Raw genomic sequence first — 22,296 nt, 5'->3', positions numbered from 1 at the left:
GGGAAGATGAGATCAGTAGGCTACAGTTGCTTTGGACTGAGCCTTTAGTTACAGGCCGGTTTCACACACAAGGATTAAGCCTAGCCCCAGACTAAAAGGCCTGTTTATGAGCCGTCTTAACTCAAGAGACTTGCACAGACTTATCTTAAAATCGTCGTCGATTTAGCCTGTTCTGGATTAAACAAAGTCGATTGCAACAGGGAGGATTAGAGCTTCTCCAGGACTAAATTAAAGTTTAAATTACTCCTTTAAAGAGGCAGGTTTAACTTCTGCTTAGTGCTGTTTGTGAGGGAGCATGGACTATTTGTAATATCTAAATTAAGACCAACATGCACTACAGAGGCCAGCCAGGCGAGTACTTGTGGATAATAGTAATCCATTAAATTATACTTTGATGAAATAGCTTTTCGAGACCACTTTCGTATGTACAAAGAAAATGTATTGGAGATAATATCTTTGCTTGAGCCTAGAATTTCCTCTCTGTCTCAAAGAGGAAAGTCATTACCCAATTCTCTCCAAGTTCTGATCACTTTGAGGTTTTTGGCATCTAGAATCTTTCATCGTGAAACTAGTGATTTGTGTGGTGCCAGTGAAGCAACTGTGTGTAGAATAGTTCAAAGTCTGCAGGGGCCATTTTGTGAACCGAGGAGTCTTTAACATCTAGTTTCCTGATGCTGCTGGCCAAGCCAACTATAACGTGCAATTCTATGAATATGGTACACTTCCCAGGAGTGATTGGCTGTATAGATGGATGTCATGTTCCCATCAAGTGCCCGTCAACTCCTGCTGAGGAGGAACCGTAAGGACTGGTTTTCCATCAATGTTCAATGTATGCACTCCCAATTTAGGGTTTTCAAACATTGTTGCCCAGTTTCAGAGAGGAAAACAACAGCGATGTGCTCATACTTAAACCTAAATCAGTCTTAACATAGGCGTTCTCATTTAGGCTTATTTACCTAACTCCATGACTCCATAGTCTCCAACTAACTAAGCCAAAACTTAAGCCACGTTCATGAAAGATACTTAAATGTCCTAGTTTAACTAGTACACATTAAGGCCAAACTCCTGGCTTAATCTAAGCCCTGTCTGTGAAACCGGTCCTACACTTATTGTAAAGTATTACAGTATTATTGAAAACTTAATCAGTGGAACCTTTCATTCTGAATACGTTACAGTATACGCGGCACAATGCTTTTGAACATGAAGTCTAGAATTTTAAGTTATTCAATGATACCGTACAGAGGGAGAATTCCTGTTTAATAATTTATTATCTGTGCCCCCTTGGATATAGTTAGATAGAAGGGGTATCAAGCAGAAACATAAAAAATAATGATCCTTGTACTCCACACGTGACCTGGACTCCCTGCTGTTACTTGCATAGATTTAATATGCCGCATACAGTGTATTATAGAGAAAACATATAGACAAATCTTACTGCTCCTACTTACGGTAAACCCCTTTTTCTATTTTGTGTAAAAGTGAATAAAAATGTACTCTATGATGGAAATGAAAGTCATAATAGCATCACATCTAAGGGTAGCTATGCTATATGACAGGGTTGAGGTAAATTCCATTTCAATTCCAGTCAATTCAGAAAGTAAACGAAATTCCAATTCAACATGTTTCCCATTAAGAAGCACTGAAGATAATTTGAATGTGAATGTCAGTGTACTACCTGAATTGACAGGAATTGAAATGAAATTGACCTTAACCTTGCTCCATGAGAAGAGATACAGTTCTGTTGACTAGAGGCTTGAAAGGTACAGTTAACATGATTTTTTTGAATGAATACCTCCTCTCTGTACCACACACATACAATTAACTGTAAGGTCCCTCAGTCGAACAGTGAATATCAAACAAGAGATTCAACAACAAAGACCAGGGAGGTTTTCCAATGCCTCACAAAGAAGGGCACCTATTGGTAGATGTGTAAAAACAACAAAAGAAGACGTTGAATATCCCTTTGAGCATGGTGAAGATATTAATTACACTTTGGATGGTGTATCAATACACCCAGTCACTACAAAGATAGACGCGTCCTTCCTAACTCAGATGAGTGAGAGGAAGGAAACCACTCCACGAGGCCAATGGTGACTTTAAAACAGTTACAGAGTTTAATGGCTGTGATAGGAGAAAACTGAGGATGGATGAACAACATTGTAGTGACTCCACAATACTAACCTAAATGACAGAGTGAAAAGAATGAAGCCTGTACAGAATACAAAATATTTAAAAACATACATCCTGCTTGCAAAAAGGCACTAAAGTAAAACTGCAAAATATGTGGCAAAATGTTTTACTTTATGTACTGAATACAAAGCGTTATGTTCTAATACAATATGTTTGGGGCAAATCCAACACAACCCATCACAGAGTACCACTCTTCATATTTTCAAGCATGGTGGTGGCTGCATCATGTTATAGGTATGCTTGTCATCGGTAAGGACTGGGGAGTTTTTCATGATAAAAAAAACGGAATACAGCTAAGAACAGGTAAAATCCAAGACGAAAATCAGGTTCAGTCTGCTTTCCAACAGAAACACAAATTCACCTTTCAGCAGGACCTAAAACACAAGGCCAAATAGACCACCGAGTTGCTTACCAAGATGACATTGAATGTTCCGTGGTTGCATAGTTATAGTTTCGACTTACAGTTGAAGTCGGAAGTTTACATACACGTAGGTTTGAGTCATTAAAACTTGTTTTTCAACCACTCCACAAATTTCTTGTTAACAAACTATAGTTTTGGCAAGTCGGTTAGGACATCTACTTTGTGCATGACACAAGTCATTTTTCCAACAATTGTTTACAGACAGATTATTTCACTTATAATTCACAGGATCACAATTCCAGTGGGTCAGAAGTTTACATACACTATGTTGACTGTGCCTTTAAACAGCTTGGAAAATTCCAGAAAATTATGTCATGGCATTAGAAGCTTCTGATAGGCTAATTGACATCATTTGGGTCAACTGGAGGTGTACCTGTGGATATATTTCAAGGCCTACCTTCAAACTCAATGCCTCTTTGCTTGACATCATGGAAAAATCAAAAGAAATCAGCCAAGACCTCAGAAAGAAAATTCTAGACCTCCATAAGTCTGGTTCATCCTTGGGAGCAATTTCCAAACGCCTGAAGGTCCAACGTTCATCTGTACAAACAATAGTACGCAAGTATAAACACCATAGGACCACGCAGCCGTCATACCGCTCAGGAAGGAGACGCGTTCTGTCTCCTAGAGATGAACGTACTTTGCAAATCAATGCAAATCAATCCCAGAACAATAGCAAAGGTCCCCGGTCAAACAACCACCCCTCATCAAACGCTCCCTAAAACACTTCTGCGAGCAGGCCTTTCTAATCGACCTGGAAGGATATTGACCTCATCCTGTCAGTAGAGGATGCCTGGTCGTTCTTTAAAAGTAATTTCCTCACCATCTTAAATAAGCATTCCCCTTTCAAAAAATGTAGAACTAAAAACAGATATAGCCCTTGGTTCACTCCAGACCTGACTGCCCTCGACCAGCACAAAAACATCCTGTGGCGTACTGCATTATCATCGAATAGTCCCCAGCGATAGGCAACTTTTCAGGGAAGTTAGGAACCAATACACACAGTCAGTTAGGAAAGCAAAGGTAAGCTTTTTTTAACAGAAATTTGCATTCAGTAGCTCTAACTCCAAAAAGTTTTGGGACACTGTAAAGTCCATGGAGAATAAGAGCACCTCCTCCCAGCTGCCCACTCCACTGAGGCTAGGTAAAACTGTCACCACCGATAAATTCACGATAATCGAGAATTTCAATAAGCATTTCTCTACGGCTGGCCATGCTTTCCTCCTAGCTACCCCAACCCCGGCCAACAGCTCCGCACCCCCCGCAGCTACTTGCCCAAGCCTCCCCACTTATCCTTCACCCAAATCCAGATAACAGATGTTCTGAAAGAGCTGAAAAACCTGGACCCGTACAAATCAGCTGGGCTAGACAATCTGGACCCTCTCTTTCTAAAATTATCCGCCGGCATTGTTGCAACCCCCATTACCAGTCTGTTCAACCTCTCTTTCGTATCGTCCTGGATCCCTAAATATTGGAAACCTGCCGCGGTCATCCCCCTCTTCAAAGGGGGTGACACTCTAGACCCAAACTGTTACAGACTTATATCCATCCTGCCCTGCCTTTCTAAAGTCTTCAAAAGCCAAGTTAATAAACAAATCACTGACCATTTCGAATCCCACTGTACCTTCTCCTCTGTGCAATCCGGTTTCCGAGCTGGTCACGGGTGCACCTCAGCCACACTCAAGGTACTAAACGATATCATAACCGCCATCGATAAAAGCCAGTACTGTGCAGCCGTCTTCATCGACCTGGCCAAGGCTTTCGACTCTGTCAATCAATGTATTCTTATCGGCAGACTCAACAGCCTTGGTATCTCAAATGACTGCCTTGCCTGGTTCACCAACTACTTCTCAGATAGAGTTCAGTGTGTCAAATTGGAGGGCTTGTTGTCCGGACCTCTGGCAGTCTCTATGGGGGTGCCACAGGGTTCAATTCTCGGGATGACTTTTTTCTCCGTATATATCAACGATACGCTCTTGCTGCGGGTGATTTCCTGATCCACCTCTACGCAGACGACACCATTCTGTATACACCTGGCCATTCTTTGGGCACTGTGTTGACAAACCTCCAAACGAGCTTCAATGCCATACAACACTCCTTCCGTGGCCTCCAACTGCTCTTAAATTCTAGTAAAACTAAATGCATGCTCTTAAACCATTCGCTGCCCCAACCAACCCACTCGACTAGCATCACTACTCTGGACGGGTCTGATTTAGAATATGTGGACAACCACAAATACCTAGGTGTCTGGCTAGACTGTAAACTCCCCTTCCAGACTCATATTAAACATCTCCTATCCAAAATTAAATCTAGAATCAGCTTCCTATTTTGCAACAAAGCCTCCTTCACTCACACTGCCAAACATACCCTTGTAAAACTGACAATCCTACCAATCCTCGAGCCTCCAACACTCTACTCAGCAAATTGGATGCAGTCTATCACAGTGCCATCCGTTTTGTCACCAAAGCCCCATATACCACTCACCACTGCGACCTGTATGCTCTCGTCGGCTGGCCCTCGCTACATATTCGTTCCCAGACCCACTGGCTCCAGGTCATCTATAAGTCTATGCTAGGTAAAGCTCCACCTTATCTCAGCTCACTGGTCACGATAACAACACCCACCCGTAGCACTCGCTCCAGCAGGTATATCTTCACTGATCATCCCCAAAGTCAACACCTCCTTTGGCAGCCTTTCCTTCCAGTTCTCTGCTGCCAATGACTGGAACGAATTGCAAAAATCGCTGAAGTTGGAGACTTATATTTCCCTCGCTAACTTTAAACATCAGCTATCTGAGCAGCTAACTAATCGCTGCAGCTGTACATAGCCCTTCTGTAAATAGCCCATCCAATCTACCTACCTCATCCCCATATTGTTTTTTTAAATGTATTTTTCTGCTCTTTTGCACACCAGTATTTCTACTTGCACATCATCTGCACATCTATCACTCCAGTGTTAATTTGCTAAATTGTAATTACTTCGCTACTATGGCCTATTTATTGTCTTACCTCCTCACGCCATTTGCACACACTGTATATAGACTTATTTTTATATTATTGTTATTGACTGTATGCTTGTTTATTCCATGTGTAACTCTGTGTTGTTGTTGTTTGTGTAGCACTGCTTTGCTTTATCTTGGCCAGGTCTCAGTTGTAAATGACAACTTGTTCTCAACTAGCCTACCTGGTTAAATAAAGGAAAGAAAAAAAACTGAACCTGCTCCGAAACCGCCATAAAATATCCAGACTACGGTTTGCAACTGCACATGGGGACAAATATCGTACTTTTTGGAGAAATGTCCTCTGGTCTGATGAAACAAAAATAGAACTGTTTGGCCATAATGACCATCGTTATGTTTAGAGGAAAAGGGAGAAAGTTGCAAGCCGAAGAACACCATCCCATCTGTGAAGCCCGGGGGTGGCAGCATCATGTTGTGGGGGTGCTTTGCTGCAAGAGGGACTGGTGCACTTCACAAAATAGATGGCATGATGATGCAGGAAAGTATGTGGATATATTGAAGCAACAGTCAGGAAGTTAAAGCTTAGTAGCAAATGGGTCTTCCAAACGGACAATGACCCCACGCATACTTCCAAAGCTGTGGCAAAATGGCTCAAGGACAACAAAGTCAAGGTATTGGAGTGGCCATCACAAAGCCCTGACCCCCCGCCTATAGAAAATTTGTGGGCAGAAATGAAAAGGTGTGTGCGAGCAAGGAGGCCTACAAACCTGACTCAGTTACACCAGCTCTGTCAGGAGGAATGGGACAAATTCCCCCAACTTAATGTGGGAAGCTTGTGGAAGGCTACCTGGAAAGTTTGACCCAAATAAAACAATTTCAAGGCAATGCTACCTAATACTAATTGAGTGTATGTAAACTTCTGACCCACTGGGAATGTGATGAAATAATCAAAAGCTGAACTAAATCATTCTCTCTACCATTATTCTGACATTTCACATTCTTAAAATAAAGTTGTGATCCTAACTGACCTAAGACAGGGAATTTTTACTAAGATTAAATGTCAAGAATTGTGAAAAACTGAGTTTAAATGTATTTGTCTAAGGTGTATGTAAATTTCCGACTTCAACTGTAAATCTGCTTGAAAATCTTGATGGCTTTCTAGCAATGATGAATAACCAACTTGACAGAGCTTGAATAATAGCTTGAATAATTTTCAAAAAAATATTGTGCAAACATTCTACAATCCAGGTGTGCAAATCTCAAAGAGACTTACCCAGAAAGACTCACAGCTGTAATCACTCTTAGAGACTTACCCAGAAAGACTAACAGCCGTAATCACTGCCGAAAGGTGATTCTAACATGTATTGACTCAGGGGGTTGAATATTTATCAAGATGTGTTTTAGCTTTGATTCATTATCATTTAGTTTGAGAGAGAGAGAGAGAGAGAGAGAGAGAGAGAGAGAGAGAGAGAGAGAGAGAGAGAGAGAGAGAGAGAGAGAGAGAGAGAGAGAGAGAGAGAGAGAGAGAGAGAGAGAGAGAGAGAGACACAGAGAGAGAGAGAGAGAGAGAGAGACAGAGAGAGAGAGAGAGAGAGAGAGACACAGAGAGAGAGAGAGAGAGAGAGAGAGAGAGAGAGAGAGAGACAGAGAGAGAGAGAGAGAGAGAGAGAGAGAGAGAGAGAGAGAGAGAGAGAGAGAGAGAGAGAGAGAGAGAGAGAGAGAGAGAATTGTTTAATATTTTCTTGGCCCATCAGTATAACGGTCAACTGATGGCTCACAGTATATGAATAAGTCATTGAGTGTAGTGGCTACAAGAGCTGTAAATTCCTCCTCTCCTCTGTATATAAGGCTGCGCTACAAACATGGCACCCTGTTCCCTATTTGGTTCACTACTTTTGACCAGGACCCATAGGGCTCAGTTCAAAAGTAGTGCACTATATAGGCAATAGGGTGCCATTTGGGATGCATCCCTTTATATACAGAGCATGAGGCTAGGAGAAAGATGAGACACTGCTGCATCACATTGACATCTACTGTCAACATTTCAGCAGGCTTTCTTTCCCTCTCAGCAGCATGTACGAGCAAGAAATCATTCATCTTTGCTGGTGTACAATATAAAAAGCATTCATATTTGAATGCACAGGAGTATATTGACAAAGGGAATTGCATACTGTAAATACTATATACTTTAGGTAACACTTTACAATAAGGTACCTTTTTTTTAAATAGCCGTCAATAACGTAGCCATAAACCCTTTATAAACGTGTTATAAAAGGTACCTTATTGTAAGGTGTTACCCACCCTTAAAAGTATATATCTCCAGATACTGATATGGGATTATTGTAAAGTGTTACCCACCTTTAAAAGTATATATCTCCAGATACTGATATGGGATTATTGTAAAGTGTTACCCACCTTTAAAAGTATATATCTCCAGATACTGATATGGGATTATTGTAAAGTGTTACCCACCTTTAAAAGTATATATCTCCAGATACTGATATGGGATTATTGTAAAGTGTTACCCACCTTTACATTTACATTTTTACATTTAAGTCATTTAGCAGACGCTCTTATCCAGAGCGACTTACAAACTTTAAAAGTATATATCTCCAGATACTGATATGGGATTATTGTAAAGTGTTACCCACCTTTAAATGTATATATCTCCAGATACTGAAATGGGTTTTGGGAAAGCATATGACTTCTGATCTCAGTTTAGAATTCATGGCGTAAAATATTTATGACAATCTCCACTGCCATGCATATGTATTTGTTATTCAATCTATGCAATATATCGGTATTAATATATCCAGTATGTTGACAAGATATTTATATATACAGTATGTTGACTACATATTATTATATACAGTATGTTGACAACATATTAAGATATACAGTATGTTGACAGTATATTAAGATATACAGTATGTTGACAAGGTTTGAATATATACAGTATGTTGACAAGGAAATAATAAATATAGTATGTTGACAATATATTAATATATATAGTATGTTGACAATATTTTAATATATACAGTATGTTGACAAGGCTTGAATATATACAGTATGTTGACAAGGTAATAATATATACAGTATGTTGACAAGGTAATAATATATACAGTATGTTGACAAGGCTTGAATATATACAGTATGTTGACAAGGTAATAATATATACAGTATGTTGACAAGGTAATAATATATACAGTATGTTGACAAGGCTTGAATATATACAGTATGTTGACAAATATATTGATATATACAGTATGTTGACAAGGTAATTGTAACGATTGTAGTCCTCGTCTGATGAGGAGTATGAAGGATTGGACCAAAATGCAGCGTTGTAAGTGTCCATGATAATTTATTATACCAGAACACGGAAAATACAAAATAACAAAGTGAAGGAAAGAAATGAAAATCGAAACAGTTCTGTATGGTGAAAACACAGACACAGAAAACAGCCACCCACAAACAAAAGTGTGAAAACAGGCTACCTAAGTATGGTTCTCAATCAGAGACAACGATAGACAGCTGCCTCTGATTGGGAACCATAACCTGCCGAAACATAGAAATACAACACCTAGACCTACAACATAGAATACCCACCCACATCACAACCTGTGACCAAACAAAACATAGAAACATACAAAGCAATCTACGGTCAGGGCGTGACAGTAATAATATATACAGTATGTTGACAAGATATTATATACAGTATGTTGACAAGGTAACAATATATATAGTATGTTGACAAGATATTAACATAGAGTGTGTTGACAAGGTGTGACTGTCTGTGTCAAAATAAACCACATGAAATGCTTAAAGGGGCATTCTTTGGACTTTTAAATGAAATACATTGTTGTTGATTGAAGCCGACATTGCCCCTTTAATGTTCTGTCCTTTGGTTATAATGTCATTAGTAGACCTCCTGTCCATACAGTAACAACTATAATGTAGGAGCACAAATAACATATCACTATAGAAACGACAACTACAGAGCTACAGCTCGTGGTCTGTCTGTGGCGTCCGTGTCTAACTACGGCCATTGCACATTGTTCCTTCATTATCGAAATCAATTACTTCACTAGTCTTTTCGAGCATGTTCATTTTTTTTCCTGACCACTAATTTCTAATTTCCCATAATAAAATAACTAGAGCGACAAGGATCACTGTGGACAATGTACCATACTGCAACTTATACTGGACTCTTATTTCCCTATGCTGTGGATGTTGTCAAGATCGATTGTATTGTCCTCAGATTACCCGGCACACTATATCAAACCATCTCTGTATTCCTTACCCTAGAGTCTATATCCAGGACCATGTGATACAGGAAGCGGCTACATGTTTTACATCCCTTATTTACATTTTAATCTGCATTTTTATTTTACAAGTAAGAATTTGATGTGTTTGAAAACTGATCAGCACTGGCAGTTTATCGACCTTGACGGTTCACCACTAATGCTGCGTTTTTTCTACTAGTATGAGGAGGACTGAACGGAGAGAATCATTATTCTGCATGGTCGAGTGCCTGCATTGAGAGATAGAGCCTCTTTCCCTATGGGATGCCGTGAGACGTGGGGGGACAGTAGTGTGTAGGCAGATGTGATGCGCTGTGTGTTTGTGTGTGTGTGTGTGTGTGTGTGTGTGTGTGTGTGAGTGTGTATATATGGTCATGTGCTTGTGTGTGCTTCTTGTATGATAGCATAGTGTGAGGCTTGCAGTGAGGAACCCTGCTACTAGAGATGATATAGTACTGTCGTTCTTTTCTTCCCTTCCCTCAGAGAAGAGATGATTTACTTGGTTAAGCTGTGACCTCATCATGCTGTGTGTATGATACCCCCACCCCCTTCTCCCTCTCTCCCCCTCCCTTTGGTGAGGGGCTGGGGCTGCCTAGTCCAACATTATCAGCTACTGGATACTGGGATGGGCATTTCTGTTTCGGGTTCCTCTGTGTGTGTGTGTGTGTGCAGTGAGGACACGGAGCGAGTGAGCGAGACCAAGAAGACAAGCGAGGGAGGGAGCGTGTGTCATTTATGTGCGTTAACTGAGCTAACAGGGAGCATCAGGAGGAACAGCAGCTGAAACAGAGAGAGAGAGAGAGAGAGAGAGACACAGAGAGTGAGAGAGAGAGAGAGAGAGAGACAGCGAGAGAGACACAGAGGGAGAGAGAGAGAGAGCCATAGAGAGAAATAGAGACATAGAGAGAGAGCGAACGAGAGAGAGAGAGAGAGAGTTGGAGGGAGGAGGAAAATAAGCCCAGGCACAGGGAGACAAAAGCTGCAGAGAGAGAGAAGACTGTTCCCTTCTTGCCCTCCACTAAAAGAACAACGGAGGAGGAGGAGGAGGAAGAAGACAAAAGGAGGAAGGAGGCGTACAGTACTGAACATACTGGAACTGAATTCATAGGCTCCTTTTTCTTTACCCTCCTCCATGTTTTAGGGGGATTCTACACTAGTACATTTGACTGCTGGCTTCTTCTTCATCTCTAAAAAGAAAGAAAGAAAGAAAGAAAGAAAGAAAGAAAGAAAGAAAGAGAGGAGGATGTCGGGGAAGAAAGAGTTTGACGTGAAACAGATCCTCAGGCTGCGTTGGCGCTGGTTTAGTCATTCATCCCAGAGTTCTGCCGGTGGAGGAGGAGGAGGTGGAGGAGGTGGAGGAGGATACCTCCAGGAGAGCTTTGATCACAGAGGGACCCCAGTCCAGGGCAGGCTGAAGAGTCACTCCCGGGACAGAGGTGGCAGCGGTGGGGGACTCTGGAAGCAGAACAGCAACAGTCCGGTCCGTAGTATCCTGGCCCCCACGCCTGTCTATGTCAGAGCCAGTAATCAATCATGGCACCAGCAGAACATTATTCAGCACCTGCAGCAGCAGGGAGGCCACGAGCTCCCGAAGAACAGCAGCTCACCTGACAACACCAGGAAGGAGGACTGCTCCAAGAGCAGCCAGGAGAATGTGAAGAGTGTAGAGGAATCCTCGGAGGCGGAAGCAAGACACAGGTATGGCAACGCAAGAGACACGTATGGATGGAACTGAGTCAAAACAATCATAGATTAAGAACCAAGTTTGGTAAAGCCAGAGGCGTTGTATTTTCCAAGAGGTAACAGCTTAAACACCTTGTTACATCCACAGTATGCCAGTGGTGTAAATAACTTCATAAGTAAAAATACTGGAAAGTATTACTTACAGAAAGTCGAATTCTGGGGTATCTGTACTTCACTTTACTATTTATATTGTTGACAACTTTTACTTTTAATTCACTACATGCCTAAAGAAAATAATGTATTTTTTACTCCGTACATTTTCCCTGACACCCAAAAGTACTTGTTACATTTTGAATGCTTAGCAGGACAGGAAAATGATCTAATTCGCACACTTTTCAAGAGAACATCCCTTGTCATTCCTAAACATGCTTCATTTGTAAATGATGTCTGTATTGGAGTGTGCCCCTGGCTATCTGTAAATAAAATAAAAATAGAAAATGGTGCCGCCTGGTTTGCTTAATATAAGGATATTGAAATGACTTATACTTTTGATACTTAAGTATATTTTAGCAATTACATTTACTTTGAATACTGAAGTATATTTAAAACCAAATACTTTTAGATGTTTTTCTCAATTTTACTGGGTGACTTTCACTTTTACTTGAGTCATTTTCTATTAAGGATATCTTTACTTTTACTCAAGTACGACAATTGGATACTTTTTCCACCAAAGTAGTAAGCTATGGTGAAGATTCACAAAACAAGTCTGCATTGACAAATTGCAAAATGTTAGCCTGCCATTATTCCAATTAGGTGAAAGCCTAAATTGAGTTGCATTATTTTGTGAGTCCATTTTTGTAATATTTGTTTTATTATTACGATACTTATTTTCATTCAAATACAAATACAATTATCAGATTATTTTTGTATTTTGTTGTTTTATTTATGGGTAATTTTCAGCTTGAGTTACAATTGATTAAGTATACAGTTCACTATGATTATTCGCTATACAGTTCACTATGATTATTCACTATACAGTTCACTATGATTATTCACTATACAGTTCACTATGATGATTAACTATACAGTTACCATTGATGATTAACTATACAGTTCACCATGATGATTAACTATACAGTTCACTATGATTAACTATACAGTTCCCCACTATGATGATTAACTATAGAGTTCACTATGATTAACTATACAGTTCACTATGATTAACTATACAGTTCACTATGATTAACTATACAGTTCACCATGATGATTAACTATACAGTTCACTATGATTAACTATACAGTTCACTATGATTAACTATACAGATCCCCACTATGATGATTAACTATAGAGTTCACTATGATTAACTATAGAGTTCACTATGATTAACTATACAGTTCACTATGATTAACTATACAGTTCACCATGATGATTAACTATACAGTTCACCATGATGATTAACTATACAGTTCACTATAATTAACTATACAGTTCACCATGATGATTAACTATACAGTTCCCCATGATGATTAACTATACAGTTCACTATGATGATTAACTATACAGTTCACTATAATTAACTATACAGTTCACTATGATTAACTATACAGTTCACTATGATTAACTATACAGTTCACTATGATGATTAACTATACAGTTCACTTTGATTAACTATACAGTTCACCATGATGATTAACTATACATTTCACTATGATGATTAACTATACAGTTCACTATGATTAACTATACAGTTCACTATGATGATTAACTATACAGTTCACTATGATTAACTATACAGTACACTATGATGATTAACTATACAGTTCACTATGATGATTAACTATACAGTTCACTATGATGATTAACTATACAGTTCACTATAATTAACTATACAGTTCACTATGATTAACTATACAGTTCACTATGATGATTAACTATACAGTTCACAATGATGATTAACTATACAGTTCCCATTGATGATTAACTATACAGTTCCCCATGATGATTAACTATACAGTTCACTATGATTAACTATACAGTTCACTATGATGATTAACTATACAGTTCACTATGATGATTAACTATACAGTTCCCCATTGATGATTAACTATACAGTTCATCATGATTAACTATACAGTTCACTATGATTAACTATACAGTTCACCATGATGATTAACTATACAGTTCCCCATGTTGATTAACTATACAGTTCACTATGATGATTAACTATACAGTTCACTATAATTAACTATACAGTTCACTATGATTAACTATACAGTTCACTATGATTAACTATAGAGTTCACTATGATGATTAACTATACAGTTCACTATGATTAACTATACAGTTCACCATGATGATTAACTATACAGTTCACTATGATTAACTATACAGTTCCCCACTATGATGATTAACTATAGAGTTCACTATGATTAACTATACAGTTCACTATGATTAACTATACAGTTCACTATGATGATTAACTATACAGTTCACTATGATTAACTATACAGTTCACTATGATGATTAACTATACAGTTCACTATAATTAACTATACAGTTCACTATGATTAACTATACAGTTCACTATGATGATTAACTATACAGTTCACAATGATTAACTATACAGTTCACAATGATGATTAACTATACAGTTCCCCATGATGATTAACTATACAGTTCACTATGATGATTAACTATACAGTTCCCATTGATGATTAACTATACAGTTCACAATGATTAACTATACAGTTCACAATGATGATTAACTATACAGTTCCCCATGATGATTAACTATACAGTTCACTATGATGATTAACTATACAGTTCCCATTGATGATTAACTATACAGTTCCCCATGATGATTAACTATACAGTTCACTATGATGATTAACTATACAGTTCCCATTGATGATTAACTATACAGTTCCCCATGATGATTAACTATACAGTTCACTATGATTAACTATACAGTTCACTATGATTAACTATACAGTTCACTATGATTAAATATACAGTTCACTATGATGATTAACTATACAGTTCCCCATGATGATTAACTATACAGTTCCCCATGATGTTTAACTATACAGTTCACCATGATGATTAACTATACAGTTCCTCATGATGATTAACTATACAGTTCCCCATGATGATTAATTTCACCGTTCACTATGATTAACTATACAGTTCACTATGATTAACCATACAGTTCCTCATGATGATTAACTATACAGTTCACTATGATTAACTATACAGTTCACTATGATTAACTATACAGTTCCCCATGATGATTAACTATACAGTTAACTATGATGATTAACTATACAGTTGATCATGATGATTAACTATACAGTTCATCATGATTAACTATACAGTTCACTCTGATTAACTATACAGTTCACCATGATGATTAACTATACAGTTCACCATGATGATTAACTATACAGTTCACTATGATTAACTATACAGTTCACCATGATGATTAACTATACAGTTCATCATGATTAACTATACAGTTCACTCTGATTAACTATACAGTTCACCATGATGATTAATTACACAGTTCCCCATGATTAACTATACAGTTCACTCTGATTAACTATACAGTTCACTATGATGATTAACTATACAGTTCACTATGATGATTAACTATACAGTTCACCATGATGATTAACTATACAGTTCACTATGATGATTAACTATACAGTTCACTATGATGATTAACTATACAGTTCCCCATGATGATTAACTATACAGTTCACTATGATGATTAATTACACAGTTCCCCATGATTAACTATACAGTTCACTATGATGATTCACTATACAGTTCCCCAATTAGGATTAACTATACAGTTCCCCATGATGATTAATTACACAGTTCCCCATGATTAACTATACAGTTCACTATGATGATTAACTATACAGTTCACTATGATTAACTAAACAGTTCCCCATGATGATTAATTATACAGTTCCCCATGATTAACTATACTGTTCACTATGATGATTAACTATACAGTTCACTATAATTAACTATACAGTTCCCCATGATTAAATATACAGTTCACCATGATTAACTATACAGTTCACTATGATTAACTATACAGTTCACCATTAATCACTATACAGTTCACCATGATTAACTATACAGTTCCCCATGATTAACTATACAGTTCCCCATGATTAACTATACAGTTCACCATGATTAAGTATACAGTTCACTATGATTAACTATACAGTTCCCCATGATGATTAATTATACAGTTCCCCATGATTAACTATACAGTTCACTATGATTAACTATACAGTTCACTATGATGATTAACTATACAGTTCACTATGATTAACTATACAGTTCACTATGATGATTAACTATACAGTTCACTATGATGATTAACTATACAGTTCACCATGATGATTAACTATACAGTTCACTATGATGATTAACTATACAGTTCACCATGATGATTAACTATACAGTTCACTATGATGATTAACTATACAGTTCCCATTGATGATTAACTATACAGTTCCCCATGATGATTAACTATACAGCTCACTATGATGATTAACTATACAGTTCCCATTGATGATTAACTATACAGTTCCCCATGATGATTAACTATACAGTTCACTATGATTAACTATACAGTTCACTATGATTAACTATACAGTTCACTATGATTAACTATACAGTTCACTATGATGATTAACTATACAGTTCCCCATGATGATTAACTATACAGTTCCCCATGATGATTAACTATACAGTTCACCATGATGATTAACTATACAGTTCCTCATGATGATTAACTATACAGTTCCCCATGATGATTAATTTCACAGTTCACTATGATTAACTATACAGTTCACTATGATTAACCATACAGTTCCTCATGATGATTAACCATACAGTTCACTATGATTAACTATACAGTTCACTATGATTAACTATACAGTTCCCCATGATGATTAACTATACAGTTAACTATGATGATTAACTATACAGTTGATCATGATGATTAACTATACAGTTCATCATGATTAACTATACAGTTCACTCTGATTAACTATACAGTTCACCATGATGATTAACTATACAGTTCACCATGATGATTAACTATACAGTTCACTATGATTAACTATACAGTTCACCATGATGATTAACTATACAGTTCATCATGATTAACTATACAGTTCACTCTGATTAACTATACAGTTCACCATGATGATTAATTACACAGTTCCCCATGATTAACTATACAGTTCACTCTGATTAACTATACAGTTCACTATGATGATTAACTATACAGTTCACTATGATGATTAACTATACAGTTCACCATGATGATTAACTATACAGTTCACTATGATGATTAACTATACAGTTCACTATGATGATTAACTATACAGTTCCCCATGATGATTAACTATACAGTTCACTATGATGATTAATTACACAGTTCCCCATGATTAACTATACAGTTCACTATGATGATTCACTATACAGTTCCCCAATTAGGATTAACTATACAGTTCCCCATGATGATTAATTACACAGTTCCCCATGATTAACTATACAGTTCACTATGATGATTAACTATACAGTTCACTATGATTAACTAAACAGTTCCCCATGATGATTAATTATACAGTTCCCCATGATTAACTATACTGTTCACTATGATGATTAACTATACAGTTCACTATAATTAACTATACAGTTCCCCATGATTAACTATACAGTTCACCATGATTAACTATACAGTTCACTATGATTAACTATACAGTTCACCATTAATAACTATACAGTTCACCATGATTAACTATACAGTTCCCCATGATTAACTATACAGTTCCCCATGATTAACTATACAGTTCACCATGATTAAGTATACAGTTCACTATGATTAACTATACAGTTCCCCATGATGATTAATTATACAGTTCCCCATGATTAACTATACAGTTCACTATGATTAACTATACAGTTCACTATGATGATTAACTATACAGTTCACTATGATGATTAACTATACAGTTCACTATGATGATTAACTATACAGTTCACTATGATGATTAACTATACAGTTCACCATGATGATTAACTATACAGTTCACTATGATGATTAACTATACAGTTCACTATGATGATTAACTATACAGTTCACTATGATGATTAACTATACAGTTCACTATAATTAACTATACAGTTCACTATGATTAACTATACAGTTCACTATGATGATTAACTATACAGTTCACTATGATGATTAACTATACAGTTCCCCATGATGATTAACTATACAGTTCACTATGATGATTAACTATACAGTTCCCATTGATGATTAACTATACAGTTCCCCATGATGATTAACTATACAGTTCACTATGATTAACTATACAGTTCACTATGATGATTAACTATACAGTTCACAATGATTAACTATACAGTTCACAATGATGATTAACTATACAGTTCCCCATGATGATTAACTATACAGTTCACTATGATGATTAACTATACAGTTCCCATTGATGATTAACTATACAGTTCACCATGATGATTAACTATACAGTTCACTATGATTAACTATACAGTTCACCATGATGATTAACTATACAGTTCACCATGATGATTAACTATACAGTTCACTATGATTAACTATACAGTTCACCATGATGATTAACTATACAGTTCACTATGATTAACTATACAGTTCACTATGATGATTAACTATACAGTTCACTATGATTAACTATACAGTTCACCATGATGATTAACTATACAGTTCCCCATGATGATTAACTATACAGTTCCTTATGATTAACTATACAGTTCACTATTGTTAACTATACAGTTCACTATGATTAACTATACAGTTCACTATGATTAACTATACAGTAGCTAATAAATTAGCTGTGTAGCTACTGAACTCCAACTGGTACAGCTGTCTTTATAACTCACCTGGAGAGTAGTTCACTGGTACAGCTGTCTTTATAACTCACCTGGGGTGTAGTTCACTGGTACAGCTGTCTTTATAACTCACCTGGGGGGTAGTTCACTGGTACAGCTGTCTTTATAACTCACCTGGGGTGTAGTTCACTGGTACAGCTGTCTTTATAACTCACCTGGGGGGTAGTTCACTGGTACAGCTGTCTTTATAACTCACCTGGGGGGTAGTTCACTGGTACAGCTGTCTTTATAACTCACCTGGGGCGTAGTTCACTCACACAATCTACTCTACAGGACAAAGATACACAAATCAATAGAATATCTTAAAATTCAGTTTGACAGACGACTTTGTGTTTTTGTGCAGATATGGCTTCCTAAGCTTTTTGCTTTATTCCTGTGAGAATAAAGAAGTATATATTCAGTTTGACTCAACATGGTCCTCAGCTCAGACAGCAGCAGCAACAGAGACTTTAGTGCACATTAATGTATTCATCCTGGGAGTTAAAGTGGTTACAGGAAGAACACCCATTACATCAGAGAGAGGATGGAACACAGTCACAGGCAGACAGACAGGCTTTATAAAACAGACAGAGAGAGAGGAGAGAACACAGTAACATGCAGACAGACAGGCTTTATAAAGCAGAAAGAGAGAGAGGAGAGAACACAGTAACAGGCAGACAGACAGGCTTTATTAAACAGCCAGAGAGAGAGGAGAGAACACAGTAACAGGCAGACAGACAGGCTTTATAAAACAGTAAGAGAGAGAGAGGGAGAGAGAGAGAGGGAGAGAGAGAGAGAGAGGGAATACAGGCAGACAGACAGGCCTTATAAAACAGTAAGAGAGAGAGAGGGAGGGAGAGAGAGAGGGAGAGAGAGAGAGAGAGCATACAGGCAGACAGACAGGCCTTATTAAACAGTAAGAGAGAGAGAGAGAGAGAGAGAGAGAGAGAGAGAGAGAGAGAGAGAGAGAGAGAGAGGGAGAGAGAGAGAGAGGGCATACAGGCAGACAGACATGCCTTATTAAACAGTAAGAGAGAGAGAGAGAGAGAGAGAGAGAGAGAGAGAGAGAGAGAGAGAGAGAGAGAGAGAGAGAGAGAGAGAGAGAGAGAGAATACAGACAGACAGGCCTTATAAAACAGTAAGAGAGAGAGGGAGAGAGAGAGAGAGAGAGAGAGAGAGAGAGAGAGAGAGAGAGCATACAGGCAGACAGACAGGCCTTATAAAACAGTAAGAGAGAGAGGGAGAGAGAGAGAGGGAGAGAGAGAGAGAGAGAGAGAGAGAGAGAGAGAGAGAGAGAGAGAGAGAGAGAGAGAGAGGGAGAGAGAGAGAGGGAGAGAGAGAGCATACAGGCAGACAGACAGGCCTTATAAAACAGTAAGCGAGAAAAGAGAAGGACAAATGCATGAATATTAACTATCCACACTAGGAGGATCAAAATATGACAATTCTTATGAAAATAGTTTTTATCAATTGTTCTCCAGAAACATAGTAATATCTCATATTGTGATATTAAACTCCCACTCCCATATATCTTTGTTATGCTTTATCCTTTTGCTAGTTCATCTCTGGCATATAATGTTTTCGTAAAGTAACCTATAAAATAATCATGTTCAAATACATACTTGAGAGTTTGTGGGTGTGTTATCTTGTGTTGTTGTGTACAACTTTTAGCCCATTTTATATTCCAGGTGATTTCTGGGGTGATATCTTGTTCTACCTTTGTTGGTTGCAGGGAAGTAAACAGGTGTTGCTGTTGAAAGGTGAGCACTAAAGGCCAATCGGCCAATCAGAAATGAAGATGATCTGTTTCCCTTTATCCTCTATGAGGCTTGGTTGTCCCTAAACCGGGAAGGTTGCTGCTAGTGTGCGCTAATGTGACTAGAATGACGTTGTGTACAACAGATAATAATGGTGTTACCAAAATTAAAAGAGGGTTACCATTATTAATAGACTGTTGCTAATATTAATAGTGTTACCAATATTAACAGACTGTTACCAAAATTAATAGTGTTACCAATATTAATAGTGTTACTAATATTAATAGTGTTACAAATATTAATAGTGTAACCAATATTAACAGACTGTTACCAATATTAATAGTGTGTTACCAATATTAATAGTGTTACCAATATTAGTAGTGTTACCAATATTAATAGTGTAACCAATATTAACAGACTGTTACCAATATTAATAGTGTAACCACTATTAATAGTGTTAACAATATTAATAGAGTGTTACCAATATTAATAGTGTTACCAATATTAATAGTATTGCCAATATTAATAGTGTTACTAATATTAATAGTGTTACCAATATTAATAGTGTTACCAATATTAATAGAGTGTTACCAATATTAATAGTGTAACCAATATTAGTAGTGTTACTAATATTAATAGTGTTAGCAATATTAATAGTGTTACTAATATTAATAGTGTTACCAATATTAATAGTGTTACCAATATTAATAGTGTTACTAATATTAATAGTGTTACCAACATTAATAGAGTGTTACCAAAATTAATAGAGTGTTACCAATATTAATAGTGTTACTAATATTAATAGTGTTACCAATATTAATAGTGTTACTAATATTAATAGAGTGTTACCAATATTAATAGAGTGTTACCAAAATGTATAGTGTTACCAATATTAATAGAGTGTTACCAATATTAATAGTGTAACCAATATTAACAGACTGTTACCAATATTAATAGAATGTTACCAATATTAATAGTGTTACCAATATTAATAGAGTGTTACCAATATTAATAGTGTTACCAATATTAATAGAGTGTTACCAATATTAATAGTGTTACCAATATTAATAGAGTGTTACCAATATTAATAGTGTTACCAATATTAATAGTGTTACCAATATTAATAGTGTTACCAATATTAACAGAGTGTTACCAATATTAATAGTGTTACCCATATTAATAGTGTAACCAATATTAATACTGTTACCAATATTAATAGTGTTACCAATATTAATAGTGTAACCAATATTAATACTGTTACCAATATTAATAGTGTTACCAATATTAACAGACAGTTACCAATATTAATAGTGTTACTAATATTAATAGTGTAACCAATATTAATACTGTTACCAATATTAATAGTGTTACCAATATTAACAGACTGTTACCAATATTAATAGTGTTACTAATATTAATAGTGTAACCAATATTAATAGTGTTACCAATATTAATATGTTACCAATATTAATAGTGTAACCAATATTAATAGAGTGTTACCAATATTAATAGAGTGTTACCAATATTAATAGAGTTACTAATATTAATAGTGTAACCAATATTAATAGTGTTACCAATATTAATAGTGTTACTAATATTAATAGAGTGTTACCAATATTAATAGTGTTACCAATATTAATAGAGTGTTACCAATATTAATAGTGTAACCAATATTAATAGTGTTACTAATATTAATAGTGTTACAAATATTAATAGTGTAACCAATATTAACAGACTGTTACCAATATTAATAGTGTGTTACCAATATTAATAGTGTTACCAATATTAGTAGTGTTACCAATATTAATAGTGTAACCAATATTAACAGACTGTTACCAATATTAATAGTGTAACCACTATTAATAGTGTTAACAATATTAATAGAGTGTTACCAATATTAATAGTGTTACCAATATTAATAGTATTGCCAATATTAATAGTGTTACTAATATTAATAGTGTTACCAATATTAATAGTGTTACCAATATTAACAGACTGTTACCAATATTAATAGTGTAACCACTATT

At 36.6% G+C, this 22,296-nt stretch overlaps 1 protein-coding gene across 2 annotated transcripts in view; it reads left to right on the top strand.

Annotated features, from left to right (window-relative positions):
• Positions 1 to 22,296, top strand: part of LOC129827465 (kelch-like protein 4) — an 89,572-nt gene that overhangs the window by 8,462 nt on the left and 58,814 nt on the right. The window contains exon 1 of one of the 2 annotated variants that reach the window (XM_055888348.1): positions 10,464 to 11,569. The exons of the other annotated variant lie outside the window; for it this stretch is intronic. Within the exon in view, the coding sequence (XP_055744323.1) occupies positions 11,115 to 11,569 (455 nt within the window). The 5' untranslated portion in view covers positions 10,464 to 11,114. Of the gene's footprint in view, positions 1 to 10,463; positions 11,570 to 22,296 lie in introns of those variants that run through there. 2 annotated transcript variants of the gene reach the window in all.

The sequence above is a fragment of the Salvelinus fontinalis genome, chromosome 29, assembly GCF_029448725.1.
Source record: "Salvelinus fontinalis isolate EN_2023a chromosome 29, ASM2944872v1, whole genome shotgun sequence".
Taxonomy (NCBI): domain Eukaryota; kingdom Metazoa; phylum Chordata; class Actinopteri; order Salmoniformes; family Salmonidae; genus Salvelinus; species Salvelinus fontinalis.
Note: the sequence above shows the minus strand (reverse complement) of the source record. Positions and strands in the feature narration are given on the sequence as shown.